This window comes from Actinia tenebrosa, unplaced genomic scaffold (genome assembly GCF_029948245.1).
Source record: "Actinia tenebrosa isolate PJP-AT-01 unplaced genomic scaffold, QUT_ActTen_1.0 PGA_scaffold12__29_contigs__length_12842862, whole genome shotgun sequence".
NCBI classification, from domain to species: domain Eukaryota; kingdom Metazoa; phylum Cnidaria; class Anthozoa; order Actiniaria; family Actiniidae; genus Actinia; species Actinia tenebrosa.
Genome location: NW_028292572.1, coordinates 8,325,183 through 8,349,426, shown reverse-complemented (window position 1 = coordinate 8,349,426; position 24,244 = coordinate 8,325,183). Strand labels below are relative to the sequence as shown.

General features: G+C 38.0%; 3 protein-coding genes across 3 annotated transcripts in view; 2 read left to right on the top strand and 1 right to left on the bottom strand.

Annotated features, from left to right (window-relative positions):
* Positions 1–4,770: 4,770 nt before the first annotated feature.
* LOC116308988 (arginine kinase) lies at positions 4,771–8,916 on the top strand. The gene is made up of 2 exons (XM_031719514.2): positions 4,771–4,900; positions 7,264–8,916. Exon 2 carries the CDS (start codon positions 7,301–7,303, stop codon positions 8,576–8,578), a length of 1,278 nt encoding a protein of 425 aa, XP_031575374.1. The 5' UTR covers positions 4,771–4,900; positions 7,264–7,300; the 3' UTR covers positions 8,579–8,916.
* Positions 8,917–11,409: 2,493 nt separating this feature from the next.
* Positions 11,410–17,969, top strand: LOC116308991 (ras-related and estrogen-regulated growth inhibitor). The gene is made up of 5 exons (XM_031719520.2): positions 11,410–11,846; positions 13,526–13,645; positions 14,402–14,458; positions 15,479–15,552; positions 16,803–17,969. Exons 2-5 carry the CDS (start codon positions 13,534–13,536, stop codon positions 17,232–17,234), a joined length of 675 nt encoding a protein of 224 aa, XP_031575380.1. The 5' UTR covers positions 11,410–11,846; positions 13,526–13,533; the 3' UTR covers positions 17,235–17,969.
* The window catches only part of LOC116308985 (protein O-mannosyl-transferase TMTC1), a 39,544-nt gene continuing 33,263 nt past the window's right edge, over positions 17,964–24,244 (bottom strand). Inside the window, exon 19 of the mRNA XM_031719511.2 lies at positions 17,964–18,274. The gene's annotated coding sequence lies outside the window, so the exon portion shown is untranslated. The remainder of the gene's footprint in view (positions 18,275–24,244) is intronic.

The window sequence follows — 24,244 nt, the reverse complement described above, 5'->3', positions numbered from 1 at the left end:
GCATCCACCCCTGTTAAAAATAGAAAGTTCTAAAATAAAATCGGACTAGTTGATCTATTTGAAGCATAAATTGGGGGTCGTGGGAAGTTTGTTGTATCGAAAAAGGATCTATGTAACACGTGCAAAACCGCTTCTGTTTTATCATCACCAACCCGGCCATAGTCAAACTGACTTCCCGTGCTGATCCAAAGAAACTTAAGTGATTTTACTTCGACCGTGCGGACGCAAATAATGGATAGTTTAAGAGCAAATGATGATGATGATAATAATAATAATAATAATAATAATAATAGATTAATAATATAAGAAACGATACAGGCAGTAATTCACGACGTTTCATCGCTTCATATTTGAATATTGTAAATAAGTGTGTGAATAAATAAAAGTCTAAAGTCTAATATCCCATTCACACCAAAGCTTAAACATGTTTAAAAGTGGTTTAACTAAACAGGTTTGAAAAACTATCTACGAACACTGCACAATATTCGGTAAAATAATGCATGTAAACTATCCTTTGTCTTGCTCTGACAATATTTTAGAAAGTTTCATTATATTGTAGGTCTCTAGTTTCTCTTTTTTTTTTCCTCATGAAACACAGTTTAACTAAACACGTTTAGGTGTGAATGGGGTATAAGAAAACAACCTTTGGGCTGATCAAAGTCAGTGCTTGGCTAACTCACAGATCGAACCCAGCTTAGTGAAACATTTTGAATAGGTTTCTTCTGACATAACGAGACTGTTATCAGATCAACGTACTATAATGCTTTCATGTTGGTATTTATTTCAGTCCTTGCCGCTTAGGCATAAATAATACCCAACAAGTACAGAGCTAATCAATCTTACTTGCGATACGCCCATAATTGTCAATCAAAAAAGGAAAGAAAACCCAGCTCATTGTCATCTCTTAACGATACATAACTGATGAAACTACTTTATCAGATAATGTCTTTGATCATCTTCAGTATTTTCTAATAGTGAATAGAAATTGCTTTCTGGCTTTGAAAACTCTCCAGGAACCAGTGAGCGCGCTTTGATTCGGTTCTCTACTCATATCACACTCATGTACTATATTGATGTTACCTTCAGGCTATGCATCATCATTCTTTTGTTTAATTTCTACTGGGCGATAACTCTACGCCTCATCTGTCCGTCATTCCAAACCTCATACCTAAAGCCACTGTGCTTTTCAATCGTTGCTCAGTCAGCCATCACCGGCTTCGGAGTCAGTCAGGCAGTTGGCCGCTAGTTGGTTGGTTTCAGCTCTAAAAGTTTTCCAAATTTCAAGTCCTAGCGGATCAATGGTACATCAACAATACTGCACTTTGCTAGTATTCTAAGCAACTAGATCAGTTAGTCGAAGTCTTTCCACGACTCAAGCCCAGGAAGAATATAATCTTCCGCCTTCCGCACAGTTAATTCATTCGTAGACTGCTACTTCGCGTGACTTTTCATATTGCAAGAAGAACCTGAACTTGAACGTCCTCCATCTTCATTGGGAGGTCGTTTGACTAGATTGCATCGCATTACAATCATCCAGTTTCATATCTGAACTAGGATAGTCAAACCATTATCGTCAAACCTTTACTATAATTATTTTTATCCTGTAGCGCACATTATTTGAGTCAGCTTGAATTCGACGAAGCGTTGCAGATCCTAGACATGGCATATCAGATCCTAGAGAATGTTAACCAGCCTGGTACACGGCAAGAAACAGATCAACTACTGTATTTTACACAGTCAGTCATCAAGATGGAAAGAGAAATTTCTCAAATAACTAAAGAACAAAAAACTTGTGAAGTTCACAACCCACAGACGTTTCCTGAAATGATTTCTTACGCACCTGAATGTTGCAGTCGAATTGGGTTGGATGATAATATTTATTCCAGACTGATCGAGTCGAGAAAGAGTGTGCAGGCTGTTAAGAACGCAGAGAGTGTAAGCCTTGCGGAGGATTCAAGACAGGAAAGACTAGCATCTACATCGAGGGAGACAGCTTTTGAAAATGCAGTAGAAAGAAAGGGAATACTTGAACATAGCTTGGGGCCAAGAAAAAACTTGACAAAATTTAGAGACAGAAGTATTATTATGTGGACTCCACCACAAACACTCGAGGTCTTTGAACCTAATATATCTTTATCGAGAGTCTATTTTGCACAAGGTAGTGAAAGCAATAGTTATCAAGTCCCTGCATGTGAGAACAATTGCGCCAAGAGTGATCTAAGGAAATTTGAAAGTCTTAAACTACCCCCGAACAATAACTTAGCAGACAGACAAAAGAATGAATTCATGGACAAGACAACTGTTCAATTAAGGACACAAAGTGCGGCTAGTTCATTGAACAGTCCAGTTTCTAAACCAAGGCCGCTTCTTGAAGGAATGTTTCAGAATCCGCAACCTGCCAGAAGATACGGGAAACGCGCGGATAAGCGATCTTCGTCAGCAGCTGAAGAGTACCTTCTACCAGATTGTAAAGAATCTAGATCTAAATCTCTCAATTGTGACGCAATATGCTCAAAGCCTTACTCCGTCAGTAATGAACAGTTGCCACCTGAAAAGTGCTCAAAATCTGAACAAGATGTGCCTGAGACGATTGTCATACCCGATGAAGATGAATTGGTTAGCACAAGGCAGTGCGGAAATAGGGAGTCAAATTTCTTGCAGGTTGTAACTGATAGCGAGGGTCGGATTCGAGTGAACGTTGCCAATGCTCCTGCCACAGAGAGACAGAATGTTGAAGTTACCAGACAGATTATTGCTCATGATCGAGAAGGACATCTGAGCACCCTGAAGACAAATCATAGAGAGAAGACTCTTGAAGAATCAAGGAAAGATTACTTGGAAGCCAAGGAACGCTCTTCAAAAACGATCAGCTTTGAGAATTACACACCTGAGACGTGCAATCACACTTCAGCTTTAATAACAAACGAGCATCATTGGGAAGCTTGGAAAAGAGCAAACTGCATTCCTAGCGATAAGTTGGACTCTGAAACCGGTTTTCATCAATACACAAAACATCATCATCATCATTGCAGAAAGGAACAACTCTGTGAAGGAGAAAGATATATCATCGGTTCCCAAGATGAAAATAATAATATTTTAGAATTTGAAGCGACTCACTTGAATGAATTCATTCAAATTCCAAGACACGAAGTACCAGACAATAGCTTCTCCAGCCATGCAAAGGCAGCCAAACGAAACTTAAATTTCATGAAGTTCTGTGATCAAACGACACAAAGAGAAAGATGTACTGCAAGATTGTTCAATATCCCAAACGAAAACTGTTCAGAGAATTACCAGCCTCTTTTAAAGAACGATCGAAGATATGCTTGTATGGATAGGCAGGATGCGTGCTGCCAGAAGACACAGGCAAGTGAGCACAATAACCAATTAAAAGGACCTCTAGTGGGGGTCAGTGATAGCCGAACAACAAGCGAGCAAAGTTTTCAAAACAGAACACAAAGGTGCTCAGTTCAAGCTCGTAAGGAAGGCGAGGGATGCAAATGGAGTAATGAATTGGAAACAAACTCAAGACAAAAAACTACCGTCATCAAAGACTTGGCATCAACTGTGTTGCCAAGCAATAAAGATGATGTACAAACTTCGTGTTCAGCGCCAAGGAGCAAAGCTAGTTGCAGTACAATAAGTTCAAAAGAATGTCTATCTCTGGAGCCAAGGACAGAAAAGAAAAACAGTGGCGATGGCCGATATCCTTGCGACTGGCCGGCCTGCGAGAAGTCCTACAGCCACTATTCCTTTCTAGTTCTTCACAAAAGAATCCATACGGGAGAGAAACCTTACCCCTGTTCGTGGGTGGGGTGCAACAAGCAGTTCCGTCGATCTGATGACTATCAAAGACACTACCGCGTCCATACTGGTGCCAAACCTTATGTTTGTGTCGTCTGTGGTAAGGGGTTTAAGCGCTCAGATCATAGATTATTCCATTACAGGGCTATTCATCATCTGAAGGACGCAAATAATAAAAGAAAGAAAAAATAAACATTAAAAGAGACAGAACATATAGCAATTAGTGAAAAGAGATTTTGAGCATCTTAGAGCATCGTGAAACGTCAGATGAAAAATAAAACAATTTTCAGAATTAGTGAAAAAGAATCGAGAAAATAGTAGAGAATTTGAAAATTATCTTTGGTAAGAAGTTTTGAAAAATGAAAACGTGAGCAAGCCGTTTGCGCGAAGACAAACATGTAGACGCTAGTAGATTATTTAGCTCGTGCAATCGAGGGCCCTGATATTAGAACGAAATCCAAATTAAACTGTATTAGTATATGTAATAGGACTCCATATTGGACGAGGAAAATTCCAAGGACTTCCAATTTGGTAGTCAGAGGAATTTTTCGAGTCTAATTATTTCTTGATTGGGGAGCATGAAATACCATTACCTATTAATTATATAGCTGCCTAATTAATCCCATATCAACAAGACCTGTCCAATTAAGAAAATAATTGGACAGTTACCTATATGGGCTTAATGAGAAGCTGTATAATTAATCTAGTTTATTTTGATTTTTTTTTTTTTTTTGTCTGTATATAAAGCCTTGCCAAAACTTTGAAAAACTTGAATTCAGATCAATCGCACCACATCATCTATAAGTAAAATAAAGCAATCTTGTTTCCTTCCTTGTGAATGTTTTTGATGTTGATGTTGAGACAAAACTATATTCGTACGTTTTTGAAGGCCGCTCGTTGTTGCAAAAGGACTATTGTATTTGCTTTCCACCCTCCCCCCGTAAGGATTTTTAGTCTAGCCATCTTATTGAATATTCATCAGAGAATAATATTATACTTGGTTTGGGATCTCGAAACTAATCCCTCTGCAATTGACCACAGCAGCGACAACCGAAGCAGAAGGACTGATCTTTCAAATTTTCAGCTCAAAATCCAGGTATTCTGCTTTCTCAAACCCTTAAAATAGTATTTAATAGCTTGCTGAGCTTGCTGTTGTTCGTTTTGACCCACCGTTCGTTTCGGCGGTCCCAAAAACGAAACAGAATCCCTGCCGGTTTGTTTTGTGTTTACTGGAATTGTTTACTTGAAATAAGTTGCTAGGACCAAAACGGAATCAAAAAATGTCTTCCTTAAACGGCTTTAAAGAGATAGAAATGTAAAAATGTCTTCGTAAAGCAGGGACTCGCATGAATGATGTGCAAACATTACCTAAATCTTCACGTGCACAACACTGATCGAATTGAAAAATATTTGACGGTAGAGAATAAATTCTACCTTCGTCGTTAGTTTGGTCAGCTTCAAACTCGTTTATTTTATACGGAGAACAGAAAATAATCAGCCAGTTAGCGTCGATGGAATTCAAGTTCACCTTTCTCTTCGACTACATTTATGCAAGGAAGATTCTTCAATTGCTTTTAAGTACCGTGTTTACGTCTGAAGGGCCATCAAATCGAGCCAAGAATGTAAATGTGGGTACAATTAAAATGATTTTTAACTCAAGGGAGCCTCTTATAAAACACAACCATACAAAACCGGCCTTTTCGCTGAAAAGAATGAACACCAATATTCAATGTACACAAATTAAAATCACTCGAATTGAGACAAAATTATCATTTCTGGTGGTGTCTAAATAACCTGATTTTTCTTCTTCAAAGGTCGCGACACAATAAGGGCTTTTTTCGTACTAAAGCATTTTGATAGTCATGCACTCCTTGATAATATTGCAATACTGGACTAACATGACAAGTGCTTGAATATGCATCGGTTTCGTATTTATGTAATATATGACACTAGTTATACAGAAGCTTTTTGCATTTGTGGCAAGGATCAGTAGAGTATAAATTTTATTATATCCTCAATAAAAATTGGAAAGAAAAAAGCCGTGAAGTTAAAACAGAGAGCGAACGTTTTTATTCCTTGTGCGACCATAGAGAGACGCTACGAGATTACTTGAGATTCCCAAATGTTTTGTATTCTATTAGCATAAGACAATGACAAATTCTCTAGGGCAAGCCAAGAACAGTGGAAAAGCTCTAAAATTGAACCCAAGAATTAAAACATAAAAACACAAACGTGCAAATCTTTTTGTAGTCATGCAATGAGGTCCGCTACTACACCACAAAATATTTTTACAAATCAGTGATTTTCTTGAATATTGAATTACCCTGGCTTTAACTGAATTAAACATTATGAAGTTAAAACCTACCGAGAAATTTTTAAAAAACCCGTCAATTTAAAAAATATTCTAATCTCTTCCTTTAAGTAATCCTTTAATTAAGTATATTCTGATAACGCAAAGATGTGTTTTCAATCAGACAAATTGCCCGAATGGTTACGAAAACGGCTGTTCCTACGATTAACGCATTACCCTACTCAAAATGCCAAAGTTTAATGTTTCTGCTCGCTTTTAGTCCAGGTTTTACGTAATAGCTTGAGTACCAGTGGCCATGGCAGTATATTTCTTGTCTCTGTCTGCATTCTTGTTCAATGGCCTCTAGGGCGATATTAAAAGATAATGACGATAATTAGACTGAATCTGGGTCAAAGTAATACGAAAAAAGAGACAGCCGCATCAAAAGCACTGAAGAAAGGAAAAAAAAAAAAAAAAATAAAAAAAAAAAAGAAAAAGAAAAAGAAAAAAAAGCAGCACCTGTTTTTTCTGGAAAAAAGAGGCTAAGATTTCAAGACGAAGCCAGATAAACCCTTTATTATTTACTATACCCGCAATAATAGTCTAGATATTTTTCGTTAGCACACGGAACATTTATCAACTTTCGTGACGTCTTCGCAGTGAAATTCAAGCGGTTTGATCGGACGACTTATCTTAAGGCAGGTCAAGATATTTTTTTAATTATTTAGCTCCAGAATTTATTGAATAGTTATTTGGTTCTTTAAATTCTATGAGGGAAAATCATCACGGTTGTTACTATAGTTATTGGTAAGGTCTAGGCAGTAATTCTACCATTATAGACGGCACGTGGGTAGGTTTGTTGAGCTCTTTTCATTATGCCCAAGAGAATATTCAATTTCTCTTGTTATGCCTCATATGGTATTTCTACTCAAGAAGATGTAGGAATAAATAAAATCTAACTGATCGTCTTTGTTTTTCGATGGTACAGCTTGCTTGATTACTATGGAGAGAGGAAACCCCCGGAGAAAAATCCTCGAGTCGGCACAGGAGAGAACTAACCTAAGCAACTGTTTTCTTGAACATGTGACCGCGATAGTTTGAGGCAGCACCTTGCTTGGTTGTCGACGTCTAATTTTCTTCGATTCTCACATCTTTTCTTTATTCCATAGGAATAGTAATCCAAGCGTACTTCCAGCTGGATTCATCATGTCGGATAAAACCCCTGACCCATACTTCGACCTGATCATGGACGAAGATCTTGCCAATAATGAATGGCCACGTGGACTAGACGAGATCAAAGAAAAAGGCACACGATGCATTGCTATCTCATCTATAAGTAAAGAAGACTTTGAGGCTAACAAACACATCAAAACCAAGAGTGGAGGCTGGACCCTAGCTCGTGCCATCAACACGGGAGTTGTGAATCCGACTTCATTTCTTGGTTGTCACGCGGGAGATTTGGAGTCCTACCAAGTGTTTGGAGAGATACTTTTTGACAAAGTTATTGCCAAATATCATGGTGGTTATGACGTCAAGACAGGAAACCACGTGACGGACATGGACAGTTCCAAGATCACTGAAGATCTGAGCCCTGAGGCGAAGAAAAAGATCATTTCAACGCGAATCCGAGTGGCTAGAAATATCTCCACTTTTCCACTCAATCCTGGAGGTACTAAGGAGACACGCCTGGCCATTGCTGACCTGATGGAGAAGGTATTTGCTGGTTTGGAAGGCGATCTTGCTGGGACGTTCTACAGGCACACCACGATGACACCAGAGCAACAGCAACAGCTCATTGATGACCATTTCTTGTTCCGAGGCAAGGACAAGATGCAAGCGGCGTCGGGATACCACGAGCACTGGCCTCATGGACGAGGAATCTTCGTGTCAAACACGAAAGAGTTTCTTCTTTGGATCAACGAAGGTGACCACCTTAGGATCATCTCCATGGAGAAGGGAGGTGACGTCAAGAGAGTCTTCGACAGACTGTCCAGAGGAATCGCTGCTATTGAGGCTGGGTTGAAGAAGGAACTAGGAATCGATGATGTCTTCATGCATACCCCATCTCATGGATGTATTACCTGTTGTCCAACTAACCTTGGAACAGCAATGAGAGGTTCAGTCCACATACTCGTCCCTAAGCTCATCAAATCCATGGGTTTTGAAGCTATCGACAAGTTTGCAAGAGAGCGAAACTGTCAAGCTAGAGGGTCGACTGGTGAGCACTCAGAGGTCATTGACAGAATCGATATATCGAACTGGAGGCGTCTGGGATATAGTGAGTGGAGTCTGGTTCAAGACATGATCAAGTGTGTGAACGAACTGTCCAAGATGGAGGACGAAGCACCGGAAGGTAGTGATGCTGAGAAAGAAAAGGAGAAAGAAGAGGAGAAAGAAGAGGAGAAGGAAAAATCGGACCAGAACGCAAACACCAATGACGCAAAAAATGGAGAAGCAAAAGCCAAATCTTGTTCTGTGATTTAAAGAAATGACGTTATTTTGATAAGTGTGAGCAACACAAAGAAGTGTTTAATAACGAATTTGGTAAAAAGAAAGAGTTATTATCTGTGTGTCCGGCTTCAAAAGGGACTTTTTCATACAAAAAGAATATCCCATGCATTTAAAGGCCATTGTATAGCCTAGATCTCCATGTCAAGGGAGGAAAATATTTATTTATCTATGAAATGAATATTAACTAATATTAGTATTAATATATTCGACAGTGTGATAGGAATGTTTGTATTTTTTTTCCCCAAAAAATTTCATGTATTTTTGCTGAATTTGAAATAATGAAGCAACAGAATAAAGAACTTTGTGTGACATTTTTGTATTAGTCTTGTTTGAACTCTAAAATAAACCTTATTTTGAGGGAGATTTGTTGGATATAAAGATAGAACGCATGGGCACTTGGATGAAAATCAATGAAAATTGGAAATGACTTGAAACTAGTTTAAACTTTATCTATATGCCACAGATAGTAGCCAAGCAACATGTTTCCTTCACAGTCAAAAGTGGCGGGAAATAACTATCAATTTTATTCAGCATCTAAATTGTGAGTAAATGACGTCATTTACTCAACCCTATTCTTCTTTTCGCTTTTAAACCAGTATATCTCAACAGCAAGTGGCTCGCAGGCAAAAATTTTCACTAATTTGATTTTTATAATTGTAAAAGGATGCAGCCGCTGACCATGTGAAAACTCAAGACGTGGGCATTTTGTGTTAAAACGAGGCTGAAGCGACTGCAGTCAAGACGCACAGCGGTATTTCGATAACGCGTAAAAAATATCCGAGAAGTAATAACGAGTTTGACCGCATTTTCGGTATTCTATAGTTACATATATAAGTAATTCAATATCTACGAGTGCTTCCAAGAACGGGAGTGGAGGTCGCATCGATAAATATAGGTCAACGACGTCGATCTTTATCCTTATTAAGCAATATATTCGATGAATCTGCTGTTGTGTAAAGGTCAACATAGACTCGCTGCTAAGCACGTGACGTGTCGCCAAGAAGAGAAAAAATGTGTCGTAATGTTTAGCCTCGTGCTCAGTCGTGTTTGTGAACATGTTGATCATGTTTATCAATGACTGCGGTAGAACTGCAGAACATCCAGTGATCAGACAATTTAGAATATTTTGAAAGACCAATCTGGAAAAGCTTTTGATTTGCTAAGGCACGTAGTTAAAGACAAACTTTGAAACTTGAATATAAATCAGAAAACTAGGAAAACAAGTTCCTGGTAAAAGGCAAAATATACTATGTATTTTTTTGCGAAATAAAATCAAATACCCAACATTATTACAAAAGAAAAAAATGTATGCTATCCTAGCTTCAAAATTTGTTCATAACAATACATCCTTGATAAAAAACACTTATTTTACGATCCTAATAAGAATACAAATACTTGTTGCATCCACCAACTGGTCCCAATTGATGCATTATAACAGTTCTATCGTCAAAGGAAATGGTCCATAACAATACATATTATCATTTAAGCGCCTTAAAATTTATCCTTAATCATAAAAACACTTATTTTACGATCCCCTAATAAGAATGCAAATACTTGTAACATCAACCAACTGGTCCCAATTGATACACTATAACAGTTCTATCGTCAAAGGAAATGGGTAATGATTAGCGGTTGGAGCTATTGATGCAACTGCCAACAATTTTTTTTAAAAATCTGACCAACATTTGCGTCAAGTATTCTCAAGAGGTATGACCATGGTGTTAATCTGAGACGTCAATCGGAAGAATGATTTCGTGATTTGAATTAAATGAGTAGAATTAGATGAACAATTAACAAGAGATGAGCCGTAGAAAAGACAAGTACGTTAATCGTTTGCATTATTTAATTTTGCTCGAAAAATTATTGAATTGAACAGATAAGAAGATGCCGTGAATATTTGACGCACGCGACTTGGATGACATCTGTAGTTTGTTTGAGTTTTAAGAAACAGAATTTTGGCTCAGTTATTCATACCTTTTTTATAGATGATATGTATTCTCCTTCTCCTTCTCCTTCTCCTTCTCCTTCTCCTTCTCCTTCTCCTTCTCCTTCTCCTTCTCCTTCTCCTTCTCCTTCTCCTTCTCCTTCTCTTTCTCCTTCTCCTTCTCCTTCTCCTTCTCCTTCTCCTTCTCCTTCTCCTTCTCCTTCTCCTTCTCCTTCTCTATCTCCCTCTCCTTCTCTTTCTTCTTCTTCTTGAAGTTATGCTTCTTCTTTTCCTTCTCTTCTTCCTCCTCCTCCTGCTCTTCCTTCTTCTTCTCCTTCCTCTCTTCATTATCCAGTTTGGCCATCGTATCGCGGCAACGAGAAATAAGAATCATAGCCGCATAACATACAAGATTATGTTCTTTAGAGTGAATTTAAATCTCTCTAATCGTCCATAGTGACAGAAGGTGTGTCTCATTTCGAGACTCATCAATAACTTTACACCATGCATCTAGTTATCCGATTACTGTGTGTTATCAAAAAACAACTTCTGTCACTCTTTACCCGGCTACGTGTTCTTATTTTCCCCATCTGTCGCCCAGCATCCAGAAGAATTGCTGCAACGAACGTCAAACTTTTCGGGTGTAACTTTTTATACCGACTATGAAAGTAGATTCAAAACCTCTTGAAGAACTTGCTCGAACTATTCTCCATCAGATTAACTCGATGCTCCCAATAAACTCCCATCCAAAGACATCTAATATCTTAAAATGGGCGGCTTTACGCATGCGCCGATTCATAATGACGGTTTTCCGATAAAGACTCGTTGACCTTCACATCATTAACTTCTATGTTATATCCAGTAAGATAAATAGCGAGTAACGATTGAGCTCACCAGCTTTAGTGTGACAGGCTTTGGGTATTTTGTCTTAAAAACATCGTTTTAACAGCAAAAACTTGGATTCACCTTTTCAGCAGCTTCGTATCCGTCATAGCTGAAACATTTGGCCTGTCTATTGACCTAGACTCAGAAATGATATTAATAAACTGCCCCAAGACTATTAATATTATTCTTAAAGACTCTACGTGAGAGGCAGTTGACAAGGGCCTCGCGAGACGAGAAGATTCAGTTAATTGATGTTATATTTTCACTTATCCTTCGATACGCCTCTTCATCTTCGCTCCTGTTTCTGGGTTGAAGTTGACATTGCGAGGAACACAGATTACAAGCCTAGACCTCCAAGAAGCGTTTATCAAACCTGCGCCGAGTTGCTCGTTCGCTTTCTAATCAGGACAACCAAGCTACGCTGAATTACAGGTAAGTAGTAACCTCTTAAGAAAGTATGTCTCTTAAAACCATAAGTTTTCAGTAGAATTTGCGCGTTTTCTTTTAGCTCCTAATACTGTAAGATTTCGGTTTGTTTTTCGTCCTGTGAGGTTTTCTCTCATGTTGCTCACTAGGAATAGTCAAACACTATAGTCTTCTGCCAGTGCTCAATATATATTTTACGTCTTCATCATAATATCATCCTTTAGCATGCTTTAACTTTCTAGTACAACTGTTCGATTCCCAAGACTCGGACTAGAAAACTCCTCATTCCTTCTAAACTTGTTTCAGGATCATTTTTGGTCTTTTCGCAATTGCTTCGAAGGTTTTTTTCTCCAGGTTCTGTGAGTTAGCCATGCCCTGAACTTGATCGCCCAGAGATTCTTGCAGACTTCGATTTTTGTTTTTTTGGTTGGGTATCAAAATAAACCCACGAGTGAGTTTAACTTTTTTGTCGCAATATTAATACGAGTGACAGACATGTGACAGACGCCGGCGAAAGCCTTTTTTTGTTTTGTTTTTACAGCGATGTTTAAAAAAACTTTTTGTGTACAAGTTTGAATGGCGATCATATGGTGGACTAGGAGACAGGTAGCCATGCTCGTTTTGCAATCATTTAATTTTTGCAAGACTCAAACCTTATTTAATGTCGTAGCTAGCAAATTAAGCTTGATCTGTTATTAGTTTTGCGTACCGCAATTTAGAACGAGAATATAAAATTTTTCACCAAACGATTTTTAAACCTATGTAGGACCTTATCTGTGAAGGACGGATTGATGCGCATCATATGTTTTTGTAATCGATTTATCAGTGTGTACATAAGACCATGCTACAATATGACATTCACTTATTCAATTGACTGAAACTGGTGAGTAAGAGAGAGGTTCTCGTGTGAGTGCAACACATACGGTATACTGACCTACAGTACGTACACGGGACGACATGCTGTAACACGGTAATGGCTTCCCATTGTCTAAATCATCCAATCACAGCGCGTAGTTACGGCTTCGGTGAGATACGGTGTGGCTACAGTACGGCTACAGTATGGCTACGAATTTGCCATATCGTTCCCAACTTGTAGGAAAACTACTATAACATTAGACGAAAAAATAAATTTAATCAAGTAAAAATATGAAAATGAAAGCTTTCAAAGAATTATATATATAGAAGTAGAGCTTCCTAAAACGCGCGCACAAATACCAAAGATAGTCATGTGAGAAGCCTTTTCAGTGCTGCGACTTGTCATTATGTAGTGCAGTAAGTCAGCCTCTTTTGCTGCAAACTTTGCTCGAATAAAGTCTTGTGGAATGTTATGAATTACTTTATTCATTGCTTAAATGCATGGCCTAGGTCTGAAGTTGATCTTGGTGTCATAAGAAATTATAGTCATTAGTCTGGATATAATTCATCGAGGAATCTGTAAATGTACAAACCGTATGTACAGTAGCGTATCACTGCTTACCAGAAACCAAATTGATGTACGAGATCTAGGAATCACGGTAGGTCAAGGCCAAGGACAGAATTCGCTGGATGAACAGGAAAGAGTTTGTACGAGCGGTAAACAATACGACAAATGCTCTGCCGACGCATCAATTTTTAAGGAATAAAAGGAGTGAAACATTTCAAGGAAAGAAAAGAAAAATTGGTGTTAATCTTCGTTTCGTTTTCAGAGTAAAAGATGAAGAGAAAAGACGCAAATCCGGGTCGAAGACGAAAGCAATCAGTTGTTCAAAGCAACGTGAAACCTGTAAAGATAGTTATACTGGGAAGTGTGGGTGTTGGCAAGTCAGGTAAAACAATATCCATCCATGCATTCCGTTACTCATCCATTCATCTAGCAATTCATGCATGTATCCATCTATTCCTGCATGTATCCATCCATTCATCTAGCCATTCATGAATGTATCCATCTATTGCTGCATGTATCCATCCATTCATCTAGCCATTCCTGCATGTATCCATCCATTCATCTTACCATTCCTGCATGTATCTATCCATTCATCTTACCATTCCTGCATGTATCTATCCATTCATCTTGCCATTCATGTATGTATCTATCCATTCATCTTACCATTCATGCATGTATCTATCCATTCATCTTGCCATTCATGTATGTATCCATCCATTCATCTTACCATTCCTACATGTATCCATCCATTTATCTAGCCATAATGCATGTATCCATCAATTTATCCATCCATTTATCTCGTGCAAGCTTCCCTCCGTTTATCACATCAACCGTTCATTTCATCTATATAATCTATACATTCCATCCCATTATCATTCTATCCATGAATCCTTCCATCCGTTTATCTATCCATCTATCCAATCTTTACATTACATTTCATTCGTATCCATTCCATCCCATCTTCCTTCCATCCTTCTATTTTATCTAATCATTCTATCCATCCCATCCCATTATCCTTCTAACTATCTATTCTTTCCATCTTTCTTAACCTTAGCAGATGTACCAAAAACTAGCGCGCCTTGCTGTAGTGCGTAAAGTAAACAAGTGGTTTCTTACTTATCATTTCTTTTCTTGTTAGCTCTTACAGTTCGTCTTCTTACTCGTCGATTCATCGGTGAATACGATGTCACACTTGGTAGGTAACTTGGAGCCACCATACACGTCACGTGCATGAACCTTTATACCCGATAAAGTCCTCTTCATTAGTATTCAAGTGATTTTATATAAAGACACATGTGTCTTTATATAAAGACACATGTGATCTTGATATAAAGACCACTCGAATACTATGAGGATGACTTCATCAGGGATGAAGTATGCATCCAAGTTTAGATGAAGACATAGAGCTTCATCAAGGTCATAGTAAACCCTAATGATCTTTGACTAACGTGCCTGTCTTTGCCTTGGCACGCAATATCCAACGTGTGGGAGCTTCTATTGAATCTAGTTGCGCATGCCCGTGACGTCAAATCTCTATCGAAGTATAAAAATCCATGTTCGTGACGTGTATGGTGACTCCAGTTGAACCAAAATCTTATAAATTGTTCATGAGTGTTTTAAGCAGTTCAAAAAACTCGTAGATCGTGTTTTATTTTTTTAAAACACTCCTACTCGTTTATTAAACAGTACATAGATATATAAGTGAGTTAGCCATGCCAAGACTTTGATCAGCCACGAGTTTTTTCAAGGTATTGATAAAAATTTTTATCATATAACTATCTATAAGATACCTATATTTCTCCTTTTCGAAAAACTGATATTTTCACATGTGAAAATAACTTGTTATTTTCACATGTGAAAATATCGTTATCATGTGTATTTAAGCTATTGGTTTATAAATAAGAACTTTTTATAATAATAAAAAACTTATTAAGTTGATTTTATGGATAATTATATTATAAACAGAATACTACATGGGCGCTTGGAAATACGAAATTTATCTTCTCGTGTTGAAAATCTCTCACTTGTTCTCTGCGCTCACTCATGAGAGATCTTTTCAACGCTCGAAGATAAATATCGTATCTCCGTGCGCCCATGTAATATCCTCTATATAATAGATGTTATTAGCTAAAAATATTGTGCACGTGGATGTTCAGAATCCATAGTTGATCTCATGCTCTCTTTCTTTACATACTTTTGTTTTACTTTTTCTTAGAATCAACGCATCGTCACCAGATTGAAATCGATAACGAGTTTATAATCATTGAACTGACGGATACAGCTGGCGAGGTTAGACTGTTATTAGCCTGATCTTTCTTACTCTATACATAACTGTGTTAATTTAGATAAAACTCGTTTTTTTTTTTAATGAATGAAAAAGATAATGACCTACATTCTGTAGTAAGAACGTAATAAGGCGGGAACCTTGGAGAGTGAAGGGCTTGAGGCTGTCACATGAGAGTAGAGTTTGATGACTCTGTCCTTTGAATCTGATTCGAGGGTTTTTCTTTTCAGCCAGCCCAGAGGTTATTTCAGGGTGTGGTCTGTGAGTTAGCCATGCCCTGACTATGATCAGCCCAGAGGCTATTTCAGGATATGGTCTGTGAGTTAGCAGTGCCCTGACTATGATCAGCCCAGAGGTTATTTCAGGGTATGGTCTGTGAGTTAGCAGTGCCCTGACTATGATCAGCCCAGAGGCTATTTCAGGGTATGGTCTGTGAGTTAGCCATGCCCTGACTATGATCAGCCCAGAGGCTATTTCAGGGTATGGTCTGTGAGTTAGCAGTGCCCTGACTATGATCATCCCAGAGGCTCATTCAGGGTATGGTCTGTGAGTTAGCAGTGCCCTGACTATGATCAGCCCAGAGGTTATTTCAGGGTATGGTCTGTGAGTTAGCAGTGCCCTGACTATGATCAGCCCAGAGGCTATTTCAGGGTATGGTCTGTGAGTTAGCAGTGCCCTGACTATGATCATCCCAGAGGTTATTTCAGGGTATGGTATGTGAGTTAGCAGTGCCTTGACTATGATCAGCCCAGAGGTTGTATCAGGGCATGGTCTATGAGTTAGCAGTGCCCTGATTTTGATCAGCCCAGAGGTTGTTTCAGGGTTCAATCTGTAAGTTAGCAGTGCCCTGACTTAGATCAGTCCAGAGGTTGTTTCAGGGTTCAATCTGTGAGTTAGCCGTGCCCTGACTTAGATCAGCCCAGAGGTTGTTTCAGGGTTTGATCTGTGAGTTAGCCATGCCCTGACTTAGATCAGCCCAGAGGTTGTTTCAGGGTTTGATCTGTGAGTTAGCCATGCCCTGACTTAGATCAGCCCAGAGGTTGTTTCAGGGTTTGATCTGTGAGTTAGCCATGCCCTGACTTAGATCAGCCCAGAGGTTGTTTCAGGGTTCAATCTGTGAGTTAGCCATGCCCTGACTTAGATCAGCCCAGAGGTTGTTTCAGGGTTTGACCTGTGAGTTAGCCGTGCCCCGACTTCGATCAGCCCAGAGGTTATTTCATAACTAACGATCTTTGCGTTCTTTTCCACCATACAGAACTCTGCTGTTAAGCTCAACCACTGCATGAACAAAGGAGATATCTTCCTCCTCGTTTACTCCATCACTGATCACAAGACATTTGATGAAGCCAAAAGGATCGCAAACTACATCAAAGATCGCAAAAACGCTGACTCGACGACAATGACACTTGTCGGAACGAAGCGAGATCTTGAACACTTTCGATCTGTGAATGAAACTGAAGGCAGCGAGCTTGCAAAGGAATTGGACTCCGGATTTTACGAACTTTCAATCTCGGACAGAGACGGATATCAGGAGGTTGTTGACATGGTTAAGGCGTGTGTAAGGCAGCATTTAAAACGAGAGAAGCAAGAACGACAACAGAAAACTAACAATTCTTCTCTTGGGAAGATGAAAGAAGGACTCATTAGGAAAACTGGTTCTCTTAGACGAAAATCAGTCGCTTTTTGAGAAGAATTAGCCTTTAGGACTGAATATCAACTCAAGCCACCAATCATAGAGAGAATAGCTATTGCTAAAACAGTACGAATCAAGCTGGGAAATAATCGAATCGAATCAGAATCGCTTCTGGATTCTCTGACTTTTGCGAAAATGAAGTCGATGGTACGACTCCTCGTTACTGAACAGAGAGCACAAAGAAGAACTAGTCTAGAGGAGTCTAGAGAGGATTTATATCATCATCAAAGGAGCTAATAGACGAACGCGGAAATAGGTTTCTTTACCTGGTTACTGCAACCATCAATTTAGATTTCTCTATACATAACTATAGCGTTAGAAGGACAATGATGGTTCTTGTCCCGTGAAAAAATATTAAGTAAAATACATTACTACATCCTAATTCCATTCGGTTTTCTTTCGCTTTTCTCAGTTTGACTTTTAGTCACTAATTATACAATTTTGTTTCACGGGCAAGTAAAATATCTCTAAGTTCATTTCCGTGGTATTAGCTAGATAATCGCAGAAAACAACCGTCAACTAAGGCCTGAAAATGGCGAATTCCTACTTTTGCTGCATATCTTATAGGACTCATTAAAGGCGCTGGGATCCTGAGGCTACTTTCATTACTATGACAACATCATCACTATGGCAACTCCTTATCATTTAAATCCATGATTAGACAGGAAAATGTGGTGTAACAAGAAAAGACTTGTTCATGGTTTTGATTGAATAAAAGGTCGCATTTGAGTCTGGAGATTAATGCATATCATGTCTATTAATAGCGAGCACCCCCTCCCCGGGGGTATTTTGTCTCTTGCTCTCTGGGAGGGAGAGGGGAGTATTTGTACGATTCCTTTTACCACAAACTTGTTAAATTTAAGGGCCAAAGACTGGATTTCAATAATTAAACGAGAACTCTGAACAACAGAGGCGAAATGACAACAAATTCAACTGTACAGAGGGTGGGGGTGAGGATGAGGATGTTCTCCGAGCTATCTCTGCATGAAATGAATCATCTAAAACGTCCGTGCTGACCAAGAATAACGTGGGCTCTGAGGACGAGAATAAAAAATATAGAATATTCAATGACATAGTCTAAATTTGAAGCTATTTATATTTGCAATATATTTTTTGTCGTTTCAAATTGATTGAAGGAGTAAAAAAACATCAGTGTTTTGGTGATATTAAGGTTATATAACGTTCCCGGATAATATTAAGAGGTTTTCTTTAAAATATATACTCCTACTTGCAAGAACGTTGTCATACGATATTAGAACATTAGTAATTTAGCTAGAAAGGAATACATTAAAAGACAAAAGAAAAAGTTCAGCTTCAGTGATCTTCTTTTGTTTTTTAATATAATTCCTATCCCACTAAATCACTAATGTTCTATTATTTCTCGATTGACACGGTTTCCTTTGTTGTTCACAAGGCTTTATTCTTGTAATAACCCGGTTAATAACTATATATAGACCTCGCATTTATAATGAGCAACAATTGATAGAAAACCTTCTCAATTGATAAATAAAATACTGAATTACCTCGAGCGTCGGCAATAAGCCTATACATCCTTCGTGGTGTATATGGCTTATTGCCTCCGTTCTCGGTAATTAACTCTTAATTTTCGTATGACAGCGTTCTTGCAAGTAGGTGTATATATAGATAGATAAAAGGACCTCGAAGGGCACCCTGTGTCCCATTGTGCAGCCTCAGCCTACGGGCAAATTAAAGAGATCAAATAGTAAATGGTTTATAATCGGAAAAACATTTTGCGATATTTTTCATTTTTAGCTACTCCTAATACACCAAGATTTGTCTTAGAGCAAAAACACTTGAACTGTGAAATAGAATCAAACTAGTTACTAACAAATAGTCGCTATTTAGATACTAATAGTCGCTATCACTGAACCAGAACAGTTTATGACACAGCAAGGAATACACAAAAGACCAATACAAATATGTTTTTATCCAGTTTTATTTCAAGCAAATTTATCAGAGTAATTAGGACTCAAAAATTAGAGTGCATTCAGTTAATCCGTGAAACGTTAGTAATACAAAATTGCACAAAATTGTACAAAAGCCTTTGGTTTCTATTGTTTGACTTGCACTATTTAGTACAAAATAGTAATTTGTGTTTCACGGATTAACTGAATGCACTCTAATTTTTGAGTCCTAATTACTCTGATAAATTTGCTTGAAAAATAATTTGAAAGATAAAACAATTATTGAACTCGATAATACAGTAAAATATCCGCGTGATTTGTTAGTATCTCGCGAGCAATTATTTACCTCTGCCTTCAACGATGACAAATGATCGCATTCTTTCCACTAACAAAGCATGATATTTTGATAAACCTCGTCCAATGATTGATTGTTTGTCAAATCCAACAAGTAGTCTATCATTAATGCTGCATTATGATTGGATGAGCTACTAGTAGGCTATAAGTTATATCCTACTAATAGCGAAAAGTGCAGGCTTTGAAAGCAAAACATTAAATTTAATTTTATTTCAAAATGTTTTTGCATCTATATGATATTTGACCGACTCAGACGACTCAAAATAAGTATATACATTCAATTGAAGAATCGTGGTTCAGAAACATAGAACATAGAAGCTGAGACCGAAATGGCACATGAAAAATGACATAATTATATCATAATTTATTCATTTGTGCCATCCATGCAGTCGGTTTAGGATGCCAAACGCGTATTAAAAACAGTGGATGATGCCACGGGTCGCCGGTCACAGCATGCATCTAATTAACGTACTTCCTTTTTGTGCCATTTTGGTCTCCGCTCCTGTTCTATGTTTCTGAACCCGACAACGATACATAGAGTTGTCTTGGTCGGGTGATGATGAAAATAATTACCAGTACTGAAGACTGTTTATAGTGTGTATAGTTTCAGTTTCGTAGATTTACAGTTAAATTCTCCTTAAATTCCGTCCTTGTGATGTGTTATGGCAGGTTAAAGGTTCGCTTTTTCCGTTTCTCTGAGCTAAATAATACACTTCATTGATTATTTCACGGTAACATAATTAATACTGATGTTTTTTGGACGTATTTATTTAAATTTCTGGAGGAAGAACGTAGCCATGTCTCAGCTTAGCTTCTTTTTTCAAGAACGGCAGAGTTTCGATCCGTACAACTGGCTCAGTGAAGTAATAAGGGTCGTTTGGAGTAACATGGAATGATGGCTGGCTTGAGTGATCAGATGGAGCCTTCGATGAGTCATGGCTCTTGCTTTTGTCGTCTGAATCCGATCGACCACACATAACGTAAGATGTCAGCCCAGTAACACTGATAAATCCAACAATCATCGCTCCGATGGCGATTGCTGCTGTAACGAACACCATTTTATAAATATTTGCAAAATAAAGCCTTAATTTGTAGGCCGTTCGCTTTGATCCTTTAAAATTTTGCCCTTGCTTTGTCTCTTGGCTTTGTTTTGGTCAGAAGTAAATGAAGACGACTATATATATGCAAATATAACATGTGGCAGATGGCTGAGTTTTATTCACGTGACTTGCTCTTTTTCTGGTAACCCAGAGCAACTGTCAAACTTGAAGTGAACCTAACCCCTGATACAATACTTTCAGTATTGATTCTACATAAAGTGAATAGTTGAATGGCGAAATGTTTCTTCATTTGAATGTCGCGTCTTTAAGTTATGAAGGTTTACACTTCCAATATGTTACTGACTGTGACGTCCCCCTAGGCTTTTGAGTGTATTTGTTTTAAGAGGAAATGTTTTTCAATAATGGGCAATAATGGCAAAAAGCGCCAAAAACTAGACTTTCGTATAAGTTTTGATTCCAATTTTCGTTTTGGGTTAACATTCAAAACCTTTTTTAAACAGTTAGAAACTGATGTACTATGACAAAATGCCTGTTTGAACAAAGAAAAAAATTAAATTTTTTAATAAATATTTCAAAAATCGTACTAAGATGTTTTGTTGCATTTGCGATAGAATGTTGCTTTGTCAGGCTTTTGAAAACATACCTAAATTCAAAAAACGTTGTCATAGCCAAAGGCGATAGGCGATAGGAAATAGGCGATAGGCGATAGGCAATAGGCGATAGGCGATAGGCGAAAAGCGATAGGATATATGTCATTCCAAGATCCAAGAATAGCTGGAATGACTTGTGTTTTTTCTTTTTCTTCTCGTCAAGAGTATATGGACCTTAGTGCTGAGACTGATTCGATGTTCTTTGTTTTCAACGAAACCATTTTCATGTCGGCAGAATGACCTATCGCCTATCGCCTTTGGCGATGACAACGTTTTTTGAATTAGGTGTATATGGGAAATAAGCAAATGAAGGCCTAAACCTAGGCCTAAACAATAGGTTTCATAACCATTCCCCTCTATTAACTATGCCTTGACTTATCAAAAAGGAGAATTTGTTCAGCGGATTAAACATTTTTGGACTTGTTGAGCACTCAGCTGCCTTAGATATTTGTATTCATTAGTCACTTTTGAATTCATAATGAATGTTAAAGCTTCAAATGCGCCAATCTTATATATCGAGCTGTGTAAAATGCTGGTAGTTTCCTGGAATAAACTTTTCTTTGCTGTTTGGCAAGCACACAGAAGATCGTATTCGATATCTTCACCTCCCTTCCTTCCGTACTTCCATTATGCTACTGACTGTGACGTCACCCCAGGCTTTTGAGTGTATTTGTTTTAATTGTTAATGCTAACCACTACCCCTTATGAAATATAATGATAATAATAATGATGATGATGATGATGAAGAAAATATACATATACATATACATATATACACATACATCGGTATACATATACATATACCTGTACCTATGCCCATACCCATACCCATACCCATACCCCTACCCCCACACCTACACATATACACCTACACCTACACCAATGCCTATGCCTATACCCATACCTACACCTACACCTACACCTACACCTACACCTACATCTATACATACCACTAGGGTTATTGAGACCACAAAGCAGGATAGACAGACTAATATAGTACATTTGACTGCAGGGAGCCATTGGCGTGCACACAGACCACACCGTGAGAAAGAATATTACTCTACAGTAATGGCCCAGTTGGATGGCGGTTGCACGGAAGATATATAGATGGCGACAGAACAGCTTGAAACACTTTAATTCAACAAGAAAGACTGTCTAAAGTCAAATTACTATGAATAATCATTTTTGGATTATCAAATATCAGAGTCAAGATTCTTTGGAATTCTTATCGAAAACGGAATATCTTAAGAATCATTTTGCAGTTCCGGAATTCAACTCTGCTTGCACGGATCCTATTTTCCTTGGAAGATAAAGACTAGCTAGTAAACAGGACGTTACGAGTAATTCTTATCTTAACAGGAAAAAATTAATTATTTTCGTGTTTTTGAATTGATGTGTGGGACTGTTAAGGCCTGTTAACGATAAGAGCAACTAGTTTAATGGATGAAAGAAATTTTGGAAAAGAACAAATGATCAAACAACCTTAGTCTAAGGGAAGGAGAGAGAGAAAGAAAGAAAGAAAGAAAGAAAGAAAGAAAGAAGAAAGAAAGAAAGAAAGAAAGAAAGCATGCAAAAATAAAAGGGAGGAAAGAAAAAAACTAGCTAGCTAAATAATCTTTGTTTTCAGTCACGTAGTCTATCTTCGTTTATCAATCTCGGATTCGAATCAATAACAAACGTATATATTTCCCATTAACACCGCACTAGACAAAAAGGTGTCCAAGAGACAGTTTAAAGGCCGTCAATAAAGAGCCATCTGCTGAAGACCGCTCCATTAGTTGCCGCTTTTAAGAGGATTGTTTAGGGATATCAATGTTAATTATTTTAATCAAAGTTTGAACAGTTTAAATTTGAGCACCCTGTAACTTGGGTGTAGTTAATATTAGAGCGAAAGACCAACTGCACCTATTCTATTTTCTTCGACAAGGAGAGTTATACAGTGGATTGTCCGTTCTGTTTCTATCGTTGGAATTGACAGAAGGTAATGATAGTTGTGATAATGCATGTGTATTTTCAAAGGGCATTAAAACAGAGAAGTGTTAAAGTGCACCTAACCCTTCGTGCAATACTTTCAGAATTGATTCTACATTAAGTGAATAGTTTAATGGTGAAATATTTCTTCATTTGAATGTTGCGTCTTTAAGTTATGAAGGTTTATACTTGCATTACATTGCTGACTGTGACGTCACCCCAGGCATCATTAATATACAAATATTGACTGGTTCACACGAACAGTTTTTAAAAAGAATCATCATTATACTCAAGGTTTCTACAATGTTTATTGTAAATCAGATGTCTCATAATGGCTAGTGTTTAGTATTAAAAATTAAAACAAATACACTCAAAAGCCTGGGGTGACATCACAATCAGCAATGTAATGCAAGTATAAACCTTCATAACTTAAAGACGCAACATTCAAATATTTCACCATTCAACTATTCACTTTATGTAGAATCAATACTGAAAGTATTGTATCGGGGGTTAGGTGCACTTTAAGGTTTCAATATGGCAGATGCACGGGAGAGTGACACTGACTCGTATCAGTATTTGGTGCCTGCAATAATTGAAAGTCATGAGATGATTAGTGTTGCAGGCTAATTCAAACGAGTTTAGATAAAAAAAGATCCTTAATCGGGGCGGAATGCTCACGGAGATTAAAGACTTTTATTTAACGATATTTTCAACGTGACGACATGCACGCCCGGTGCTTTAGAAGCTCCAGTTTTTCCTAAAAATTCCCTTGCTAGCGTTCACTAAAAGTTGTAAGTTGTCCTTGAAATACTAAAGAAGAACTAGCACGATGACCCTTATTCTCCGGCTCTCTCTCATCTTTTCGTTCCCTCGGTGTATATGATAATTGACTGGACTGTAGAGGTTTTTAGACTGGGCAATAGCATCTTTCGCAAGGGACCGTGGGCAAATCGTTTAAGTCAACTGTTTGAATAGACGTCTTAGAATCAGGAATGCCAATAATTAGCATGGTGTCATCACGTGACGTTCTTCCGCTTAATCGA

What these genes read in the sequence shown, in the direction of transcription:
- LOC116308988 (XM_031719514.2), top strand. Translation starts at nt 7,301, where the DNA reads ATGTCGGATAAAACCCCTGACCCATACTTCGACCTGATCATGGACGAA.
- LOC116308991 (XM_031719520.2), top strand. Translation starts at nt 13,534, where the DNA reads ATGAAGAGAAAAGACGCAAATCCGGGTCGAAGACGAAAGCAATCAGTT. An exon ending in TGTGGGTGTTGGCAAGTCAG is followed by an intron (nt 13,646 to 14,401) that starts GTAAAACAATAT and finishes TTTTCTTGTTAG; the next exon opens with CTCTTACAGTTCGTCTTCTT. An exon ending in TGACGGATACAGCTGGCGAG is followed by an intron (nt 15,553 to 16,802) that starts GTTAGACTGTTA and finishes TCCACCATACAG; the next exon opens with AACTCTGCTGTTAAGCTCAA.